Genomic DNA, 20,807 nt, shown 5'->3' on the forward strand with positions numbered 1-20,807 from the left:
TTCAATTATGTCTGATGAATAAGATGAAAACCAAGGTCCGGGTCAGTTCTCTTCACTAAGGATCCTCTGGCACTTTCGCAACTAGTTGGTTCAATGTCCTCATGTCCTGACCAGATTCTAAGTAGGCTGATTATATTTCACATACCTAAACTTTCCCCTGTAGTTTCAATGAGATACAGTGTTGTTATTCTGGTTTCAAACAGATCAAACATTGTTATTCTCTTCCTATCCTAAAATGGTTTGTAGTATTGCTATGCCCTGTTAAACCGCTTTCATATTCTCTCCCAGAGGTGGCTGCCTTTGGGAACAGAATTAAGCAATTACTATAAATATGTAGTTTATAAAATGCTTTGAGACCCTTCAAAAAGTTGTTTGTAAATATAACTTTCCCGCCTGGATGAAACATATGCAATACTAAGCCAGCTTCACCAACATTAAAATGGAGAGAGACAGTTTTCTTTGTCAAATTCTAAATATTATCCACATTTTATTTTTCTGCCTTATGTTTTAACCAATGGTTCCATTGATAGATACTTACAGAATGTTCATACTTCCTGAAGCTTGGCCAAATTCAGATAATACCTGTTTGTTGTCTCTGGGCTGCTGGGTTTCTATAAATGCAGGAATTCAGTCGTCATCTCTAGGACTATTGATTTACAATTCAAGAATAGGTAACAAATGGCCATTTCCATTCACTGTTGAACATATAGAATCCTTAATACATTTCTCTGTCAACCCATTCATAATACCAACCTATTGGCAGAAAAGGCTTTTTGCGTCCTTGTGCCACTGTCCAGGGTCCTGAGAGCACAATTCACCTCTGTCTGGAGGGTCTCTGTTTCAGTTGAATGAAAGACACTGCATTTAATTGGGTTGAAACTGAAAATTGGCTAAGATCACATTGCAGCATGTGTCAGGTTCTGCTTTTGACAGCTATGAATGCAACAGCCTGGCACAGTGGGGTGCTGCTTATCCCTCTGAGAAATAGCAGAGGGTGTCATTGATCTCTCTCAAGCCTTCTATCCACTTGCAGGCTCATGGTGGATAGTCTTCCCTGTGACAGACATGTTTGATGTAAACCAAAGCAGCAGTAAGAAAAGCAATCTGAGCCTCTCCAGCACTCCTCCTACCTCTCCAGTACTCCTACTATCCATGTCTGTTGTTAAGTTTGGTGATCCCTGTGTGAGACAATTGTACTCTTGTTCATTCATACATTTTGGAAAATGTGGGTATCTTTTTCTGGAACAGTGAAGAAGAGATTATAGACAATTAAAATTATATTGCTCTAGGATTGAAATGCATTCACAGTTAGTGCATAATGGCAAAGAAATCAGTGATGTATCCTCTTAAAATGAAATTGCATTGAAAGGCTGTTGTATTCTTTATATAGGAAAGGCTAATAGATTGTAATGTAATGCTTTCTGATGCTGTCTAATGCTAATTCACATTAACTCCAAATACAAATATGATGATTAATGCCAGTACTGTGAGCGCCAAAGGAACTACTAAATACTAGCTGCTTGTGGTAAAATTGTATTGTTGCCAAACATGGATTAATGAAGCTAAGGTAAGGAATCTGCTTCTGTTGTGAATCTTGTGTGAATAATATCCCCATCTGTCTAAGAGAAGATCCAAAGAGAATGGCAAGAAACAGCAAGATCTGTAATATAAAATGTAAAAAACCTGAGTCATGCAATTGTCTAATATTGGGGCTTGGTGGATTCAGCTGTATCTAAGGGACAGTGTCTCTTCAGAGAGCTATTATTCTTGTTAGATTTAGAGGAAGAGACTAATCAGAAGATCAGAGTGACTCTGACCTGGGATAGAGCTGGTATGCAAAGTTTTTTAGTATCTTCATCCACTTGTTAAAAAGTGAGTATAAAAAAACCCAGAGGTGTTTTAGTGTCCCCTTACCATTGTGGTACATGAAAGGAACATCTGCTGCAATCACCAATCACTTGTTTGATGAGCGCAGTAGCTGGGAAGCTTCAAGTCTGATCACCTTTGCCCTCATTTGTCAGAGCCACCAACTAGGAAATAAGGATGAATTTCGCCAGTTCAAACAAAACTAAATGAAACCACGCTTCCTAGCAGGTTGGTTTCACCCCATACTGATACTGAATAGTGCAGCCCTGATATCGGGAAATCCATTAATCTGACGGGGGGGATTCAGCTCCTCTCCTGGTCTGTGGAAAAGCAATAACACCAGGCACATTTTCTAGTCTACATACCTGATTCTTCCAGACATCTGCATACAGAATTCCCACTGATCTCAACAATCCATTTCTAAGAAACAGCTTGTGCTTCGGAATGCTTTCAGCTCTTGTTTAGGGTTCCTGCAGTACAGTGATTCCCAGCCACTGACATGTCTACCAGTACTGGTTCTTTAGCCTGTAGCAGTTGGCTCTCACCACTTGAGCCACATTCTAGAGTTCAGGTCCCCGATGCAGAAGAAATTTCTGCTGCCCTAACAGAAATCTGCAGCAATCCCATGAAAGTGACTTCTGTGAAAGGTGTCCTTACGGAATCATGTGTAATGGGGGCGGTAGGAGTTGATTCTTAGATCAAGTATGGAACCACCTGGTTGGTACAAAACATGTGGAAAAGCTGCACACCTTCTCTGCTGTGCCTTCTGTCCCCACCTCCTCCGCCTCCAGCAAACACACACACTTAGCTATAGCCAGTCATGGCCTGACTGCATGGGTGTCCTTGTCCTGATCATGTGTTGGACTGAGTATTCCTTCCCTAAGCCGCACTAGGCATTGCTCAATTATTCAGGCCTTTAATGAGAAGATTCTGTTCTGGGCTTCTGATGGACTTTTATTGCCCACTTTCCATTCAGCCGTGGAAGCTTCAATCTTCAGCACAGACTGAGGCTTTGAGAATGGGCTTTGGAACAGCCCAGAGTATATTGCAGTTTAGTATATGCCCAGCTGAATGGGAGGTGGTGGGCACTGACTGATACAGTTGCTACAAAATGCTAGGAACCATTTCTGTAATTGTTAAGGTGGCAGGTCACATGGCTAAATTCCCACTTGTGCTCAATATTCACCTTTCTAAGTCCTCATGATTATGTGTGTAGAGAAAAATTGTATTGCTGTTGCCTGCACTTTGTCTAACTAAAAAGAAGGAGCCAGATCCTCTGTGGATGAAAATCAGTGTAGGTCCATTGATTTAGCAATCAGTAGAGCTTTGCCAGATTACATCAGATGAGGATCTGGATTGGAACAGACTTTACAAACTCAGACTAAATGTATCTTCAAATAAAAAAACAGTCCCTTGCTTCCACCCACAAAAGATTTCTTTGTTCGCCGTTTCCCTCAAAAAAAATTAATTGCATCTTTATTTGAAAGTGTTTAATACTGATGGTGAACTTCTTAGTAGTCCTTTTCTTTTTCTCTCCAGTCCAAGTAAAAGCACTATGAGGGAACATGTTGCATTATCCTTTGTGCCCAGTCTTGAGCATTGTTCAGACTGACCTGGTATCTTTGAAGTCACTGGTGAATCTGAAGATAATGATGTATGGTGTGGAGGAGGATCCTGCTATAGTATTTCTATAAATCTTGCATACTGTAACTAATGATCCGCAGAATAGCTTCAGACATTTAACAAGCAGACTGCCCGCTCTCTGGTGGCATTAAAAAGAGTTAATATTTTAACAACTTCTTTTCTTCCCTATTGTTCTTAGTTGCGGAGTCGTTTTGAAGAAAACTGCTTCGGTCTGTGATAGAAAGCACATGTCCTTTCTTAGAGGAAACCTAAATGAGTTCAGTGATTTTGGGAAAGCCCAGCTTGCAGTTCGTGTCATTACCTCCTGCTAAAGAAAGCAATCAGTAGCAATATGTCAGAGAAGCAGATATATGATGTCTCATCTATGATTTTTCGTTTTTTTTCTAAATAACAGTGTTGAGAAATGGTTCATGCAATTTGGTTAATACACAGGCCATTAATTCTTTGGAATTGACCTATACTTACCAATTAAGCCTGCATCATTCATTAAAAAAATGCACACACTTCTATATTTATTTACATTTCATGATAATGTGGCCAAATTGATAAAGGACATGGGATAAACTATTTTACAACCAAAATGGAGAGAAATTTCCCATCATAAAAGTTAAGACACCAGCAGGGTAATAAGCAAGACTGGTTTTACATCACAGGTCTCATTGTCTGTCTTGCCATGGGCAAGTAGCTTTTTCAAGACCTAAACGAAACGCAAGTTCTTTGGGACAAGGACTTTGTCAGCATCTAGCACAGCGGAGCACCAGTCTTGATTTTGGTATCTCTTGGTACTGTGGTAATATCCATATTTAATAATTATAATTCAATCACAATGACTTTCCTTGACTGAATTCATCCTGAGGAGAGGGGTGCTGTTATCTACCAGTTGTTGAGGTCTGTTTTATTATTGGTTTATTTGTTGTTTGTAATGCCATAGTGCCTAGAGACCAGGATTCCATTGTGCTAGGTGCTGTACAGACACATAACAAAGAGACAGTTCCTGCCCAAAGGAGCTTGTGTGAGCATTCCATACACCATTGTTCATCCCCTTCTTTCCTGTTGCAGTGCAGCCCAGCGGTAGTCACAACATGCAGCAGGGAGACATTGAATGGTAGTAGTTGTCAAGTTGTTCCCCCCACCCTTTAAATTTCAGAGAAGCTTCATGTCTAGCAGGGAATAACCTACTTCTCCAGCTCTCTTGAACCACAGGGCTACCTAGCTGCCAAGTTTTGTGCCATCCAGCTTGTGACATTTTGAAGGAAAAACTCGACACCAAGTTTCAGGGTAACTGAGGAGGTGAAAAAGCTGCTTTTCTGAGTTCACCTTCCTCCTTTATTATCTAAGATTACACATGCGCAATTGCACAGCACAAATCAAGATTCTTTACAAAAATCTTCCATCACGAGCTCAACAGCATAGCAAACTGCAAAAACACCCCAGCTGCCGACCGGCAGCCTGTGAGAAACTGCAAGGGGAAGTTACAAACACCGCCAGATGCAAATGGGCGCTGGGTGTGAAAGTACAGGGAGGATGAGGAAAGCCAAGTTCTGTGATAAAAAGCCGGTGTGCCCAAGTTTGCAGGACAAGAACAAAATGCCTCATATAAGGTATCCAGCCTGTGGGCGTCGCGGGTCATTCTACAACAATTATTTGTTAACGAAGACAATTTGCATAGTTGTATATTAACCATAATTCCAGCTTATGGTCAACAGGCCTGTGCTGAGCAGATGGTGGGCAGGCAGGCATGGAGCTAACGAATTTGACCAGTTGTTGGCTGAGTGCGGTAGGTGTGTGGGTGTTCAAGGTATTGGAGGCTATAATTGGACGAAGGTGGAGTGCATGGAAGCTGGAGTAGCTGTGTGGAAGCTGTTAGGGATTTTTTTAGCGTGAGGGTCCATAGGAGTTGCGGCTCCTGGAGCTTGTAATGGGGTTTCACCGGTTCCTGGAAGTAAAGGGTGCCTGAGGTGGCCGGTGGCATTCTAGGTTGGCAGGGTTAGGTGTTGTCCAGAGGGACTAGAGGTGTGCAGAAGGGCATCTAGGGTGAGGTGGGGGGTTGTGTTGTGAGCTTGGCAGGTGGCTGCAGGGAAGAGGCTTGGGCATTTTGAGGGCCGACGAGGCCCCCATACCTTTTATTGCTGCCACTGCCCATCTCTCCTTCCATTCCTGTCCTGGCCTGATCGCGTGGCCGCCAGGAGGGAAGTGTTTGGATGCCACACGCCCTCAGTGGCCAGAAAGGAGAATGGAACGTTAAAGACCTGCGACTTCTGCTACTGAAGCCAGGCTTTTGTGAGATTCAGGCTGGCCGCAGGAATGAATTGAACTATAGCTTAGTGCTCCACATTAGTTCTGGGTCACAGGGTTTTTGGAGCCTGGCCGGAGGCTCGGGGCATGATATAAAACGCTCCTTTTTGCTATTGTTTTCAGGCTGGGCATGCGGGCAGAGTGAGAGAGCCTTCTGGGGCTGAGGAACGGGACTTGCTCGCGCCACATGGCCTGCCTGCCTCTATGCATGGGCTTAGGAGAAGGAGGTTGGGTAGTAGGGCGCGAGGAGGGGGATGGGAAATGTTTGCTGCTGGCCCTGCGTTCAGTTTGCTGCCTCCTCTTGTCCAGCCTGCTCTGTGCCTGGTACCAGCAAGCGCACTTTCCCTTTGTGCTCGGCGTGGAGATAGGCCCTGGGGCAACAGGCAGGAGAAAATTCATGGCAAATATTTATCTTGGTATTTATTTGGCCAATCTTTATTATGAATTATTTTATTTATTAAGTGTAGCGTAATCACTGATTAAGTGATATGGTTAATGTCATTATCAACGATCGATTAAGAAAGGGAGAATTGATCTTAATTATTTTTGTTGAATCGAGTGACTTGAGATTTTTATCTATTATCTTTAAAGTTTATTATCATTGCAACGCTGAGCTAGTCAAACGCTCTGCTAGGGCTGGGGGTGGGTATCATAGCGTTCCCAATCTGGACGCTAGCATCAGATCTGAGTGCCTGCATGAAGCCACTGTAGTCTTGACCAGCTATAGATTTCTGATCTCGCTGCACCAACCAGGATCCAGTGCCTGGTACATTGGGTCCCCAAAACTTCCCTGGTGGACCCCAGATCAGATGCTGAGTTTCCTAACAAAGGGAAATACTTTACCCCCCCTCTCTCCCACCCAGGATTTCCTCTCTGGGCTAACCTGAGATGTTATTGATGCACCTCTTTACATTCACATACCAAGAAGCATGTCTATATTCCTTCCCAAAGGCGAAACCACATACAGGGAAACAAAATGATTCTTCTCGTCTTCCCCTCCCACAATTCCACTGGTGTGCGAGCTTCTACCTCCGTAGATTTAACAAGCGAGAATTTTCCCTCCACTTCGTTCCCTTACCTACCCAGGAGGAACTCAACAAGTCTTAAAGAGCCTTTATATAAAAAGAGAACACACACACCATGAACATGATCTCTGGCATCAAGTGACACATACAGGGCCTATTACTTAAAGAAAATATGAATACTGCCTTTATTCAAAAGAGCTTACAATTTAATTCCGGCCATCGAAAAAAAAAACCACAAACAAACAAAAAAAAAAAACAACAAAGAAAAGAAAAAAAAAAAACACACAAAAAAACAGACGAAAGAGAAAGCAAAACAACCAAGTAATACAAAAAAATATACAATACAGTTATTGTTTTTTTTCTACCTTTGTTTACAACTTTGCGGAACCTGAGATTAGAAGCTTACAGATAGAAAAGATCCCCTCTCATAGCTGAGAGCTGGACAAAGACAAAGACTCAAACATTCCCTCCCCTGAGCTTTGAAAAATTCGGTTTCCTGATTGGTCCTCTGGTCAGGTGTTTGGTTCTCTTTGTTAACCCTTTACAGGTGAAAGAAACATTAACCCTTAGCTATCTATTTATGACAGGGGGTCTCAACAGTGAGCAAGGTGGTTGATGCTGCAAAGACAGCCTTGCAGACCTTTGCAGCTCACATACATTTTTATTGTAAAATAATTGGGGAAACTGGATGCCTAGGGGAGGATGTTTTGTGTTTCTTGGATGTTCATTGTTCACTTTCCAGCTCCATTTTATAGCCCCCCGGGCAGAGTATTTTTAAATAATGTTGTGATCCTTTGTCTGATAAATGAAGATGCAGCTGCCTGTGAAGGAGGTCAGAGAGAATGCAGGGTGGCTGGGATCAAGGAGGAAGGGAGAAGAGGAGAAAATGGGAAACTAGGAGAGGAGAGAGTCAAGACTGTCATAGGAAATGAATGGCCATTCCCCTCTCTCAAGGATGAGAAGAGGGTCAGTGGAGTCTGATCTGGGAAGGGTTAGTAAGAGGATTTTTTGAGTGCACCCCAAACTTAACTGACTCATTTTACACAAAGTGTATGTGTGTGTGTGTGTGAGCAGGTGGATCTTTAGCTCTCCTGCTGCAGGAATGGAGCCCAGCTGCATGTTGCTTTCAATCTTAGCATCAGTCTGAGGAGAAAAATGGGGTCAGTTTCAGAAGGAAAAGAGGCTTACTTTTGTTTTTAAGTTGAAAACTGTGGTCCTTCTTACAGGGCCCAAAGCCAGTCTCCGTTAATAGGTGGCTGGCATGAGCCCTACCACTCAATCAATGATCATGTGAGACAAGGGTCTTTTCGTCCAGTCTTAACTGTTTAATCTATAGCAAATGGTCGTCTTGGGCAATAATTGTTCTGTGTTTGAATCCGCGCATGAGGTGCTTCATAAAGGGCTCACAGCCTCTCTCAATGAATAGTGAGAGTCAGGACTCTAAAAGCACTTTCTCTCTCTCTTGCCCAAATGTATTCTGTGTTCCTGGAATTCAAAGATGCTGATAATCTTAGATGAGCTCTTTTTTTAAAGATGAGCCGCAGAGTTAAAACAAAGAGTGAGTTAAGCCCTATGGACATTATAAATGCCTCAAAACTAGGCTGTGAGGGGCTTTCCACAGAGAGAGAAGTTTGAACTAACTTTTAAAAAACCCCAACAAAACATTCCTTAGGTAAAATCCTCTTGGTGTGAGGAGGATATCAAAGAATGTATCATTTGTGTGACATCAAAGGAACATAGTTTGCAATGAAACTTCTGGAAATATATCTGTAATCATTCATTCTGACGTTATGGATGCCAGTGAAGTGTATAGAAATATTTTGTGCCTTATATTGTATATGCTACCTTATACTTGACATCTCTGTTTATGTTTCCTTTCCAAGCATCATCATCATCATCATCATCATCATTATTATTATTTATTTTATTATTTTATTATTAATTGTTTGTGTTCTGGTAATGTCCACAATGATAGGCATTGCCTCACACACACAAAAAAATTCCTGCTCCTGTCCTCTAAGAGGGTTATACTAAGTGCACATGAAAGAGAATAATGTTACTAGATTGCAGAGAGCGGTCTCCTTTCCTAGATACTTTACCATGCACCTTGGAACATTTATTGATTTTATTTTTGTTGTAGAGAAATAAGAAAATATCCCAACACTGTTTGTTGCCTTTTACTTCTTTCCTAGCTCTGTTCCATCTACACAGAGATTACATAAAGATTATCACTTCTCTGCTGTAAACTAATGACAAATTAAATGTGTGGTCATATGAATTGGGTAGCCAATTTCAGTTGAGGATGCTTTAGAATTGTGTCATAAATGACCCGTGATAGTGACTGGCTCTTAACTTCCCTTTATCTTTGGGGTTTTTGTGAAGCCCTAAAATTTTTCATGGAGGTAAGATCAGACAGATAGAGCCCCGTGTCTGTCTGGAGCTCCACTGACCTCCGTGGGCATCTCCATACAGAGTCCGGGGCCCAAAGGTGCATATTACAGTTCAAGATGTCTAATTTCACAATAGTAGTATTTATTAAGATTGTGAAATCTTTGGGATCAGAGACCTTTTTCTTGTCTGACTATATAATATTTATTTGATGCCTGTATTTATAATAAATTATGATTGCCCTAAATTAATAGTAACACCAAGATGATGATGTTTTTCTTTTTTTCCAGTGTACAGAGGCCAAAAAGCATTGCTGGTATTTTGAAGGGTTGTATCCTACATATTATATGTAAGTAGTCATCATTTTCTTCTGTATGTGTTCAGTTGCTCAGATTTCACTCCCTTGAGTCTTACGTTGGCATTGTTTCTCTAGTTCTCCAGTTATCCTAGACTCTTCCAGAGCAGAGAAGAAGGTTCTCAAGTAAAAAAGCAAGATGGGGGGGGAATAATTAAAACAAAACAAATCTAAACTTTTACATCTTTTTTTATAGCATGCAGAAGCAAAAAAATAAAAAGCAGAGCACAAGTACATTTCCCTCACTTTTCAGGCCACTTTTAAGCTGAGAGAAGAATAAAGGAGTTTATAAACAGGTCTGCCATCAGAATGTTACAGGGAAAGGTGGCTGGTGCTTTATGAGGCAATGATCATATCTTTTTGTTTTGAGCAAGGAGCAATTTACTGGGCAAGATACCAAGCAGGCTTTGAAAATAAATTTGTCTCTGTGGTATTACTGTTTGTTTAGTCAAGGGAGCTGAGGTTATTTGTTACCCAGAGCGTAGCTGCGTTGTTAGTGAGTGGCATCCAAGTTTACATCAAGTTCAGCCATAAAGTAGTCCTGAGACATTCATTGTTTTCTAGATTGGAAAGTGCGTGTGAAGATGGCCACCTGCATTACCAACCAGTTCGTTTCAGGAGAGATTTGTTTTTAGGATTGAATGTTTCATGCCTTCGTGTAGGGTTTTTGCCATCCATGTACCAGGTGAAATTATCAGAAAGACGAATGGGTACTTGCATCCTGGATATGGTTATATAATAACATGAGGAGCAAGGATGTAAGTACCCAGATTATTATTATTATTATTTATTTGTATTACAGTACTGAGTACAGGCCCAGCCGAGACCAGGGCCCATTGTACTAGGCACTGCAGAGATACATAGTAAGAGACGGTCCCAACCCTGAATGATGATGGTGATGACACCTAGCTTTTAGCTAGCGCTTTTCATCCAGAGCTCTTGAAACACTTTACACAGGGGGTCCCTATCATTATCCCTATTTTACATATGAGGAAACTGAAGGAAGTGAAAGCAGCAGAGAGTCCTATGGCACCTTATAGACTAACAGACGTATTGGAGCATGAGCTTTCGTGGGTGAATGCATCCGACGAAGTGGGTATTCACCCCTGAAAGCTCATGCTCCAATACGTCTGTTAGTCTGTAAGGTGCCACAGGACTCTTTGCTGCTTTTACCGATCCAGACTAACATGGCTACACCTCTGATACCTGAAGGAAGTGAAGTGACTTGCCCAAAGTCACACAGCAGCTCAGTGGCAGAGCTGGGAACAGAATCTAGGTCTCATGAGTCTCAATCTAGACTCCTACCCATGGAATCACTCTGCATCTTCAGAACCTTCCTTTTCATAAGTCTAAATTTGAATGGAACCACTACCAACAACACCATTTTTGCTAACATGGCCTCAGTACTCAGTTCCTCCATCAACTTTGTTCAGCCTGCTTCTACCCCACAGGTGGTTGGATTGCCTGTTTTACCTGTCAGTCTGTGCCTTTAGGCAGGTGAACACAGGCTGCTAGCAGCCGTGGAAAAGAGGATGAGAGTGCTGCACCAAGCTATGGCATCCCTGAACAGAAAGGGAGCTTAAACACATGCTTCTTGTTCAGTACCATTGAAGTCAATGGGATGTAGGCACATGCTTAAGTGCTTTCTTGAATTGCATCCTATACTTGCAAAACTCAGTTCTTTGACTTAGCACCAAGTGGGTGGGAAGGATGGGTGAGTGCGGGGAACATTCCTAAAGATTTGGGGGAAGGAAGGAGATGATCTGCTGGATTCTATCATTTGGATTTTATAACTTTGTTGGGCACTTGCATACTATTGTAACGAATGTGGGATAGATGGATAGGTAGAAGCGATAGGTGAAACGCTCCCTATCAAACTCATCCTTGCTTATTATGAGGGACTTGGGATAAAAACAGTCATTATACTGCATCAGAGCAAGCCTTCCTTCTATTCTCCACCCTCACTTCATCTGCCTGAAACAGAAGAAACTGCAGACAAGAGCAGCCAGGAAGGCAGGCAAGAAGCAAAGCTCTCTGAAGTGACACACAATACTTTACATACATGTTAATCATCCATGATTTAAAGTACTAACTGGTATATGATGCATTTGTCAGGATCTGACTGTCTTTTTAGGTGACAAAATGTTCAGAATTACTCATAAGCTGTTGGCCAGAATAGATGTTTAATTTAAATAATTTAATTTTCTTTCCACCCTCATAACAACAGGAGTTCAGTTCCCCCTACATTTAATTTTTTTGCAGCAATACTGGAAAAAATCTGAGATGTTATGAAAATTCCACTGTACCTTAACATTCATGAGCACATTATTCACCATCACACCGGGGTTCCACTTATGTTTCTGCTCACACACAATCGTAGCAGACTGCTGTTTTTCTTGTTAACACGAGGTCCTATCTGCTCTCATTTTTGGTGTTGGCTCAGTCTGTTTATACTCCAGGTAAATTCAACATGAACTGGTGAAAGCCTTGGTTACACACACAGACCAAACTAGAGACTGACTATTTGCAATAACGAAACTGACAGATCTCCCAAGTACAAAGATGCTTCCTAATGATTTTTCTTGAGGCAGCCAGCTTACCAGCACCTTGCGTGCAAAAATTGATTATTCTGTGGGGAGACAATGTATTTATTTTCTAATCCATTAGTGACAGTAATTGGAGTTGTAAACACCTCAGGACCCCCAACACTGAAATGGAGACAGCTCATACATTATGCTGAAAATTGTGAAAGAGACTATTCCATTTGTAGGAATTTTCTTTTAATTGTTAACAGACCTACTCAATTGTTGAGATTCTTCACATGTCCCTGTGGTGGGAGACTGCTGGACACTGTACCATTTAGCCGGATGATGATGGATCATGTTGATCATGGTAGTGCCCAAGGACCAGTCAAGAGTGGGACCCTCCTTGTGCAAAGCACTATACAAACACAGAGTAATAGACAGTCCCTGCTCTGAAGAATTTATAATCTGAATAGACAAGATAGATACAGCGTAAGGCCAAGGGATAAAACACACCAGCAGAACAAACAATATGATGGCAGCAAATATCATCTTAGTTCCACAGTTTTTTTAGGGAGAAGGCATGATTCAAGTGGGACAGGGGGGATTACCTAACCAAATGGAGAGTGTAGTGCTGTAGTGTAGCTGTAGCCTTAGGAACTGGAATGACGTCGTCATTTTATTTCAGATGAGTCAGCAAACACTATGAGACAGGAACAACTTTCAGTTCCTAATGAGTGGTGCGGGATTGGAACTGGTGGCCCAGAGGTGAAATATACTGCATTCTAAGAGTACTGCACATCTGAAGAACATTGTCGTTGAAAAAAATGGCACGGAAAAAGATCTCGCACAAGAGCCAGTAGTTGTTTGGCAAGATAGATACAAGCTTTGTAGTACATATCCATTGTGTGTAGGAAGATTTGTAGATTACGCTACAGAAAGGAAGATGCTCAGATTGCCCTATCCGTATAGGTGTTCTTTTCCATTGTCAGCTGGGATCATAAAGAGGTTTCCTTCCTTAGTGAGAAAGGCCTTCATATTGTTACAGCTTGCAGAAAAGTCAATGGTAAAGTGCAGCTAACAATACAGCAAGCTTCAACCACTGTAGGGGAATCTGGATTATGTTTTGATTGTGGCTGTTGAAAGAGAAAACAAGGATTTGGCTTGTGGGGAACTTTCAATAGATTGAGACAGAACAGCTGGTCGTTAAGCAGACATTATTTGCTATAACGGGAGACACAAAGGAGCAAGTTACCAATGACCTGCAAAAGAAAAGAATTGGGTTTGTTCCCTCTTTTGTTGCTTGATGATGTCTAGAAATGGCCTCTCTGTGTTAAAACTGTTGAATTATCTGCTGATTTTTTACATTAGACATTCATCTTTTGTCTATTGTTTTGAAACTATTGGTGGCTGGAGACCTGGCAGGATGATGACATGGAAGGATGAAAACCCAATTAATTGAGAGAGGACGTTAGTTTTATTCAGAGTAAATGTGTTTTATCTATCTCAGATGCCTGAGAAACACTTAGGTGGGGGAAAAGTGTTGTTAAAGATTTCAATTCAGAGAAGAGAAGAGAAGGCCAAACATCCCTGAGACTTCCAACAAGTTGTTCAGCCAAATCAGGGAAGAGCAGATATACTTTTATTGTGAAATAAGCAGGAAACAAAAATACTCCCTCCCTCAGCCTTGAAAAGAAATTCCCAGTTAAAGAAACCCCAAAACAATAAATCTTTTTTCTTTTAAAAAGTCCAATCAGAACTTAAAAAACAAAAAACAATGTTCAGGCCTTCTTTGTACACCACGAAGAGGATGGCTGTTCTACTGCTGACCTAAAAAAAAGCACTCAGCATTATAGCCCTCCATTCAAACCACTGCTGCTTGTCTTCCTGAGTCATATGCCAGGAAGGCCCATCTATTATTTTGCTCTCACTTGAGTAAGGTTCTTATGTGGCTCACTGGTAATCGAAAATGCATTGACCTTTGGATTCCAATTCTGTCCCTTTGGAGATATGCGTAAGTATCCCTGAGGCTGTTTAAGAGCTAGATTGTGACTGTGTCCATGGGAATGCACAGGAAGAGGGGGGGGGAGAGCAGGGACTGTACAAGGAACCTTAGCCCAGCCTTAACCCAGACATAACTACAGCCTAGACAGAGAGATGAGTTGTTCTGAACATTTCTCTCATCTGAACAGAAAGTGAGATCTGGATACAGAACATTTTTATAATATGCCAGTTAATATTTTAGTTCACAGAGGACTGACGCACACGTCAAATGTTCTGTGTCAAACGGTGCTTTTATCTGTACTGTTTTTTTTCTCCTGTTGCTGACAAATGAACTGGGGGTGGAGGATAGGCGGAGGGGTGTTTGCTTTTTACTTACTTGGAATAGTGTGAGGGTGATGATCCCAGGTCTGTCTTTCATTACAAGCAAGAGGATGTTTTAGGTAGGTCAGACATATCTTTCCCTCTTACAATCACGGCCATCATATCAGAGCACCTAGTAAAATGATCTAATCCCAGTCACCGAATCCAGCATCTCATTTCTTCTCCAGAGTTGATAGTATGTTCTATAGAGCAGCACAACCATTTTGAGAAGGAAGTGGGATAGGGTGTGATCCTACACTCGTTGAAGTAAATGAATGGACTGCCACTGATGTCAGTAGCCATTGGATCAGGCCCATGGTTGGGGGGATGTTTGGATGGGAGGGAGCAAAGAAGCAAAGAGCAATGGGACATCAAATCTATCCTTCTATCCTGCAGTGGGATCCAGTAGTGCATATTTCTGTGCCTTTGCAGAATCCCAGTGAGGTAAAAATTACTGCTTTCTTTTAATTTTCTTTTTACCAGTGGCTTGCTAAATTTCCCCAGAATTACATCTTAAAACACTGAAGATAGCATACGAAACATTATAGTAATTCTACACAGGTTATAAAGAAGTACAATAACTCCTCGCTTAACGTTGTAGTTATGTTCCTCAAAAAATGCGACTTTAAGCGAAACGGTGTTAAATGAATCCAATTTTCCCATAAGAATTAATGTAAATGGGGAAGGGTAAGGTTCCAGGGAAATTTTTCCATCAGACAAAATATACTAAATATATATAGTATATTTATATATATATATTATAAATATATATATAATATATTAGTAGCAACACACACAGTAATAACGTTTTAAACAACAATTTAATGTCTGTACACAGACACATGATATTCTGTAAAGCTTGGTTGAGGTGGTGAAATCAGGGATTGGGATATTTCCCAGGGAATGCCTTGCTGCTAAATAATGAACTAGCACTCGGCTGAGCTCTCAAGGGCTAACATGTTGTTAATGTAGCCCAGGGGTAGGCAACCTATGGCACAGGTGCCAAAGGCAGCACACAAGCTGATTTTCAGTGGCACTCACACTGCCCAGGTCCTGGCCACGGTCCGGGGGGCTCTGCATTTTAATTTAATTTTAAATGAGGCTTCTTAAACATTTCCAAAACCTTATTTACTTTACATACAACAATAGTTTAGTTATATATCATAGACTTATAGAGAGAGATCTTCTAAAAATGTTAATGTATTACTGGCACGCAAACCCTTAAATTAAAGTGAATAAATGAAGACTTGGCGCACCACTTCTGAAAGGTTGCCGACCCCTGATGTAGCCTCACACTCTACAAGGCAGCACGAATGGAGGGAGGGGAGACAGCATGGCAGACAGAGACACACGCCTTGTGTGTGTGTGTGTGTGTGAGAGAGAGAGATGTGCATTGCCCCTTTAAGTATGCTGACCCCGCCCTCTAAGTCAGCTGCGGCTCTCTGCATCCTGAGTCCTGTCCTATCACCACCCTGCTCTATATGGAGAAGGGGTAAGTGGGGGGCAGGAGTAGGTGGGAGGGAGACACCCTGACGTTAGTCCCCCTCTTCTCCCCTCCCCCCCACAGCAAGCAGGAGGCTCCCGAGAGCAGCTCCAAGGCAGAGGGCAGGAGCAGCACATGGCAGTGAGAGGAGGGACAGCTAAACTGCTGGCAATTGATAGCCTGCTGGCGGCTGCCGCACAAGGAATTTAGGGGAGCGGGGAGCTGATAGGGAGGTTGCTGGTCCACCTTGGTTCCAAGCCCCCACCAGCTAGCTCCAGCGGGCTGCTCTTCCTGCAAGCAGTGGACAAAGCAGGTGGCTGCCAAATAACGTTATAAGGGAGCATGTTCCCTAATTGATCAGCAATGTAACAATGAAACAATGTCAACCGGGACGACTTTAAGTGAGGAGTTACTGTACTACAAAGACTAGCCCTGATCCTACAATCAGATCTGCTTGTGCTGACCTCTGCTTCCATGTGTAGTCAATGAACTCAGTGGGGCTCTGCCCAGGTGCAGGAGTTGTCTAGCCCATCCAAGTGCAGGACTGGGACCAAGGTTTGCTTGTTACAAGCCCATTAATTTGCCCCTTATTGTAATCAATAAATTGCTTATGTAATAAAGCCAAATCAGGAGGCAAAAGTTGCAAAATCTTCAGTGATTTAAGGTATGTTCAGTTTTCTAGTTTGATGATATCCAAATTTGCTTAATCAAACACTGTTTCAGATCAGCCTGTTGGGTTACAGCTTACTGAGCTTGAACCAATCAGAAGCTGCAAAGGGTGGTAGTGTAACAGATGTGTATAAACTTGATTGGTAATAACATGTTTAGTAGCCAATCTGTTCCTGTGTGAAAGACCCACTGAAAAAAACCCAGAAAATTGCTTATATAGTGAAATCGAAACTGACTATTGATGAAGTGTTGTCCAATCTGCATAATAAATAAACAAAAATAGAAAAAATATTTTTTCTTGACTTTCTTCCAGTTATGCTAATCTTAGGAGTGACTTGTATCATTAGCAGATAAAACACTCTCCTACAGAAAGAAGTGTATTTATTTTAGAGTTGGATGGCCCTTTAATATTTGTTTCTCCTACATAGGTTAGTTTAATGCAGTGGTCCCCAACCTTTTTCGTCTGGCAGGTGCCAGACAATGAGCCACGGAGGACTGTGGTGGCGGACGAGCATCCGCTGAAATTCTGCCGACAAGCGGCAACGTCAATAGGCATCGCCGCCGAAGTGCCGCCGACAAGCAGCGTCATCCAGAGGTGTCGCCACCGAAAATCGGCAGCATTTCGGCAACGCCACCTCTGGATGACGCAGCTTGTCGGTGACATTTCGACGGATACTCGTCCGCCGGCGAGTACATGGGCACACTGAGATGCCCCGGCAGGCGCCATGGTGCCCACGGGCACCACGTTGGGGATCCCTGGTTTAATGCATATGTAAAATAAATTATTGCATATGTGCATAAATCATTTTTCAGATTGTACATGTCTACTTAATTTCCCATTTTTTACCTGTTTAGATTCTAAGGATTTGTCTACACTGGCAAATGAAAGACACAACTTTTGTCGTTCAGAGGTGTTAAAAAAATACACCCCCTCCCCCTGAAAGACAGACGTTTTGTTCACGACAGATGCCACTGTGAACAGCACTTTGTCAGCAGGAGCACTCTCCTGCCAACAACACTAATGCTGCTTGTTGGGGGTGGAAGTTTTTGGCGGCAGGAGAGCTCTCTACTGCCTACAAATGGCGCCTTTTAGCAGCACGACCATGTCGCCAAAAGCTGCATAGTGTAGACATAGCATAAGCATCAGATTCCTTCCAAAAATAAAAAAGCAGTGTTGTGAACAACATGAAAAAATAAGCAAAATTATGTTCCAGCAATATGTATTCAAGAATCCATGTACTGAAGTTTTTTCTTTGTTTTGAAGTACATTTGCTACTGATTGCATTTATTTTTGTGCATATTTAATTGCATAATCAATTTCACAATTTTTCACACATTTTCTCTGTTTTTGACTGCAGAGGTGTCTAATTAGTGATTACACAGGAATGTAATTTAGTTCTATTACATTTTGCTTGTCAGTTGGTTGCCATGTTTGCTTAGCTCTGGAATGTAAGCCTGTAATTAGGTATTCTGCAGGTGTAGTCAATCAAGAAGATACTTATTTCCAGCTACCAAGGGCCTGAAAACTAATACCAAAAACAATATAAAATCAATTATTTTCTATCTCTAATCTCTTGCTGTTATTACTATAGCGCTTCAGAAAGTAGATACATTCTCAAAGATACATACAATAGCACTGTGTCAGACTCAGAGCAGATCATCATCTAAACATCATGCATGTTGCATTATGGGAATTACTTAATATGCTCTGCATCCTCTGAATGTTTATAGCTTTTAATTAAGTTGGGTTCTCTGATTTTACACTTAGCTTTCCAATGACAATTACAGCTGCATGAAATGTCAGCAGGTGTGTGTATAGCAAAGTGATCTAGTTGCAGATTTCTCCTTCATTGGAATTGAAAACAGCATGGGGGGTTAAAGAAACACTCTGCAACAGCTAGCATAATTCCAGACATTTTGAATGACTGGCACAGTACAGAAACGTAGACCTGGATTTGGGCTGAAGTCACTGATTTAACCATAATTGATTACATGAAGGTCTCAGATGCATTTTCAGTTCAATTCAGGAGCATAAGGAGAGAGCTTTATTGTGAAGAAGAAAAGCGCAAGTTATCAGGCAGTCTTTATTTAGAAAAATCTCAACCTCCTATACTCTTTCACAGTAATGATCTAAGACACTGTGGTGATTCTATTGTAAGATTTAGTGTTCTGGGCCATTAAAGTTGAATATTGTCTTTTTTTTTTTTTTTTTTTTTTTAAATAAGGGACCAGGTGGCTTGGTGAAGAGTGAATTTCTGTGCATTCATATCTTAAGCCAGGGGAGTAGATCGCAATTTGAAATGTGTACACCCATTGCACCCCCCCCCCCCCTCCGTGAAGTATGTTCATAATCTCTGAAGGAAGACATACCATTAAAATCAATATGATTGCTAACCCAGTGGTGCAGTTTAAGAGAGAGACAGCTAGTGATGTGTTAATGGAAGGCCTGATGATTAACAAAAAGTCCGTATTCCAGTCATCACTAAAAATTTATATTGCCACCTCCAGGAAATTAAAAACTTGTCATGGTATAGAGAATGTATGCCTGCCCAAACCCAAGCCTTAAATTAGCTAGCTTCTGTGCTTTGTTTTACTAAATACAGGCCTGCAACCTATGCGAAGAGATGACTGTAAATATTTTTAATGGGCCAAATGCTGCACCCCCTTCCAAGGATGAGCAAGGTCCAAAACACAACAGAGATTGCTCAGTTCTGTTGCAGTGGGCTACACGTGTATGTGTGCAGGCCACAGAAAAGCCACATGGTGGTATTCCACACCTTTTACAAAAAAGGAGACACACTCTACCATGGCTGTCTTCGTGGGCCTGGGAAGAGGTAGTTGGGGCCAAAGTAGACTGTGGTGTAACCATGGATTCGTAGACCCACTGGTTTATAGTAGCAACCATGGAACAGATGTGTAAATTCCTCCTCCAAAAAAGTTTATGTAAGCCCCTTCTGGAAGGCCAGTTAATTTGGGTTGTTCATGAAAAACCATCATTTGCATGAAGGACAAGAGCCAAATCTGTTCTCATTGGAGGGACTTTAATCATGTCAGAAGCAGGGAGAGGACTAAAATGAACAATACTGTTTGTCTATCAATCTCTGGTTTTGCCACACCATAGGCTAATTCACTGAAAATTCCCCTCCTTCCTTTTGTGTCCTTGTAATTACCCAGTGAAGTACCAGCTGACTTATCAAGTAGGTGGACAAAATGTATCTCCCTTGCTGTCACATGTACTGCACCTAGTATTTTACCTTTGAAGTACTGCTGTTCCACAGAAGTTATGTATATATTCAGCTGTGAAGCAACTGTATTATTTATATTTATTTCAGCAGCTGAGATCAGGGCCCTATTATGCTAGTGAGTGACTGCCCCTGCCCCAACTAACTTGAAAACAAAATACACAAGACAAACTAGGGGTGAGAGGGGAAACGGAGGCGTGAAGAACTGAAGTGAGTTGTCCGTGGTTGCACAAAAGACCTGTGGCAAAGGTGGGATTAGAATCCAGGTCTTCTGATGCCCAGCTCACTGACTTATCTAGACCATTCAAAGGTATCTGATTGGGGTGTCTTTATTCTTGAGTACCCAACTTGGACACATAAGGTTTGATTTTCAAAGGGGCTGAGCAACCATTTCTCCCACTGACTCAGTTGGAGTTGTGGGTGTTCAGCTCCTCTGAAAACCAGGTCATGTATACATATACCACTACTGAAATGCGGCCAACAGTAGGGCTGAGAGCAGCAATCAGCTAGTGCCCAGCGTGCAGCACAACTGTCTAGAGAAGGCAGAAAGGGCCTTGATCCCAGAAGATACTAAAACAATTTTGGGCCCAGTCTTGAAGTCCATTCTCAGGCAAAATTCCTACTGATGTCAAGATTGGGTTCCTTGTTTCCATTTTGAGAAGCAGCCCCACAATTTAACTTTTCAGCAGAGTACTCTAGCAGAATGGAGTCTTTGGGATAACCTCTCCTCCATGTTTGTATAGCTTTCCCTTCCACTTGACTGGGTTCCTTCCCTATGTCTTTGATACACTGGGACTATACAATCTTATCAGTTCAGGTCATGCTTTGCGTCAAAGAACACTTTTTACTATGAGCCCAAAACTCAGAATAATATACAGAACCACCTGATAGTGGAATACATTTAGTAAAATATTCACTCCTATACATATTTAGCTATTCACCAGTCTGTCTGTG

The 20,807-nt window shown here is 41.8% G+C and overlaps 2 protein-coding genes across 4 annotated transcripts in view; one reads left to right on the forward strand and one right to left on the reverse strand.

Annotated features, from left to right (window-relative positions):
• Positions 1 to 20,807, forward strand: part of VOPP1 (VOPP1 WW domain binding protein) — a 201,796-nt gene that overhangs the window by 162,303 nt on the left and 18,686 nt on the right. For all 3 annotated transcript variants that reach the window (XM_032793479.2, XM_032793480.2, XM_032793477.2), the window contains exon 3: positions 9,509 to 9,567. In XM_032793479.2, the coding sequence (XP_032649370.1) occupies positions 9,509 to 9,567 (59 nt within the window). The remainder of the gene's footprint in view (positions 1 to 9,508; positions 9,568 to 20,807) is intronic.
• Positions 1 to 20,807, reverse strand: part of EGFR (epidermal growth factor receptor) — a 516,130-nt gene that overhangs the window by 98,783 nt on the left and 396,540 nt on the right. The gene's annotated exons all lie outside the window — the stretch shown is intronic.

This window comes from Chelonoidis abingdonii, chromosome 2 (assembly GCF_003597395.2).
Source record: "Chelonoidis abingdonii isolate Lonesome George chromosome 2, CheloAbing_2.0, whole genome shotgun sequence".
NCBI lineage: Eukaryota > Metazoa > Chordata > Testudines > Testudinidae > Chelonoidis > Chelonoidis abingdonii.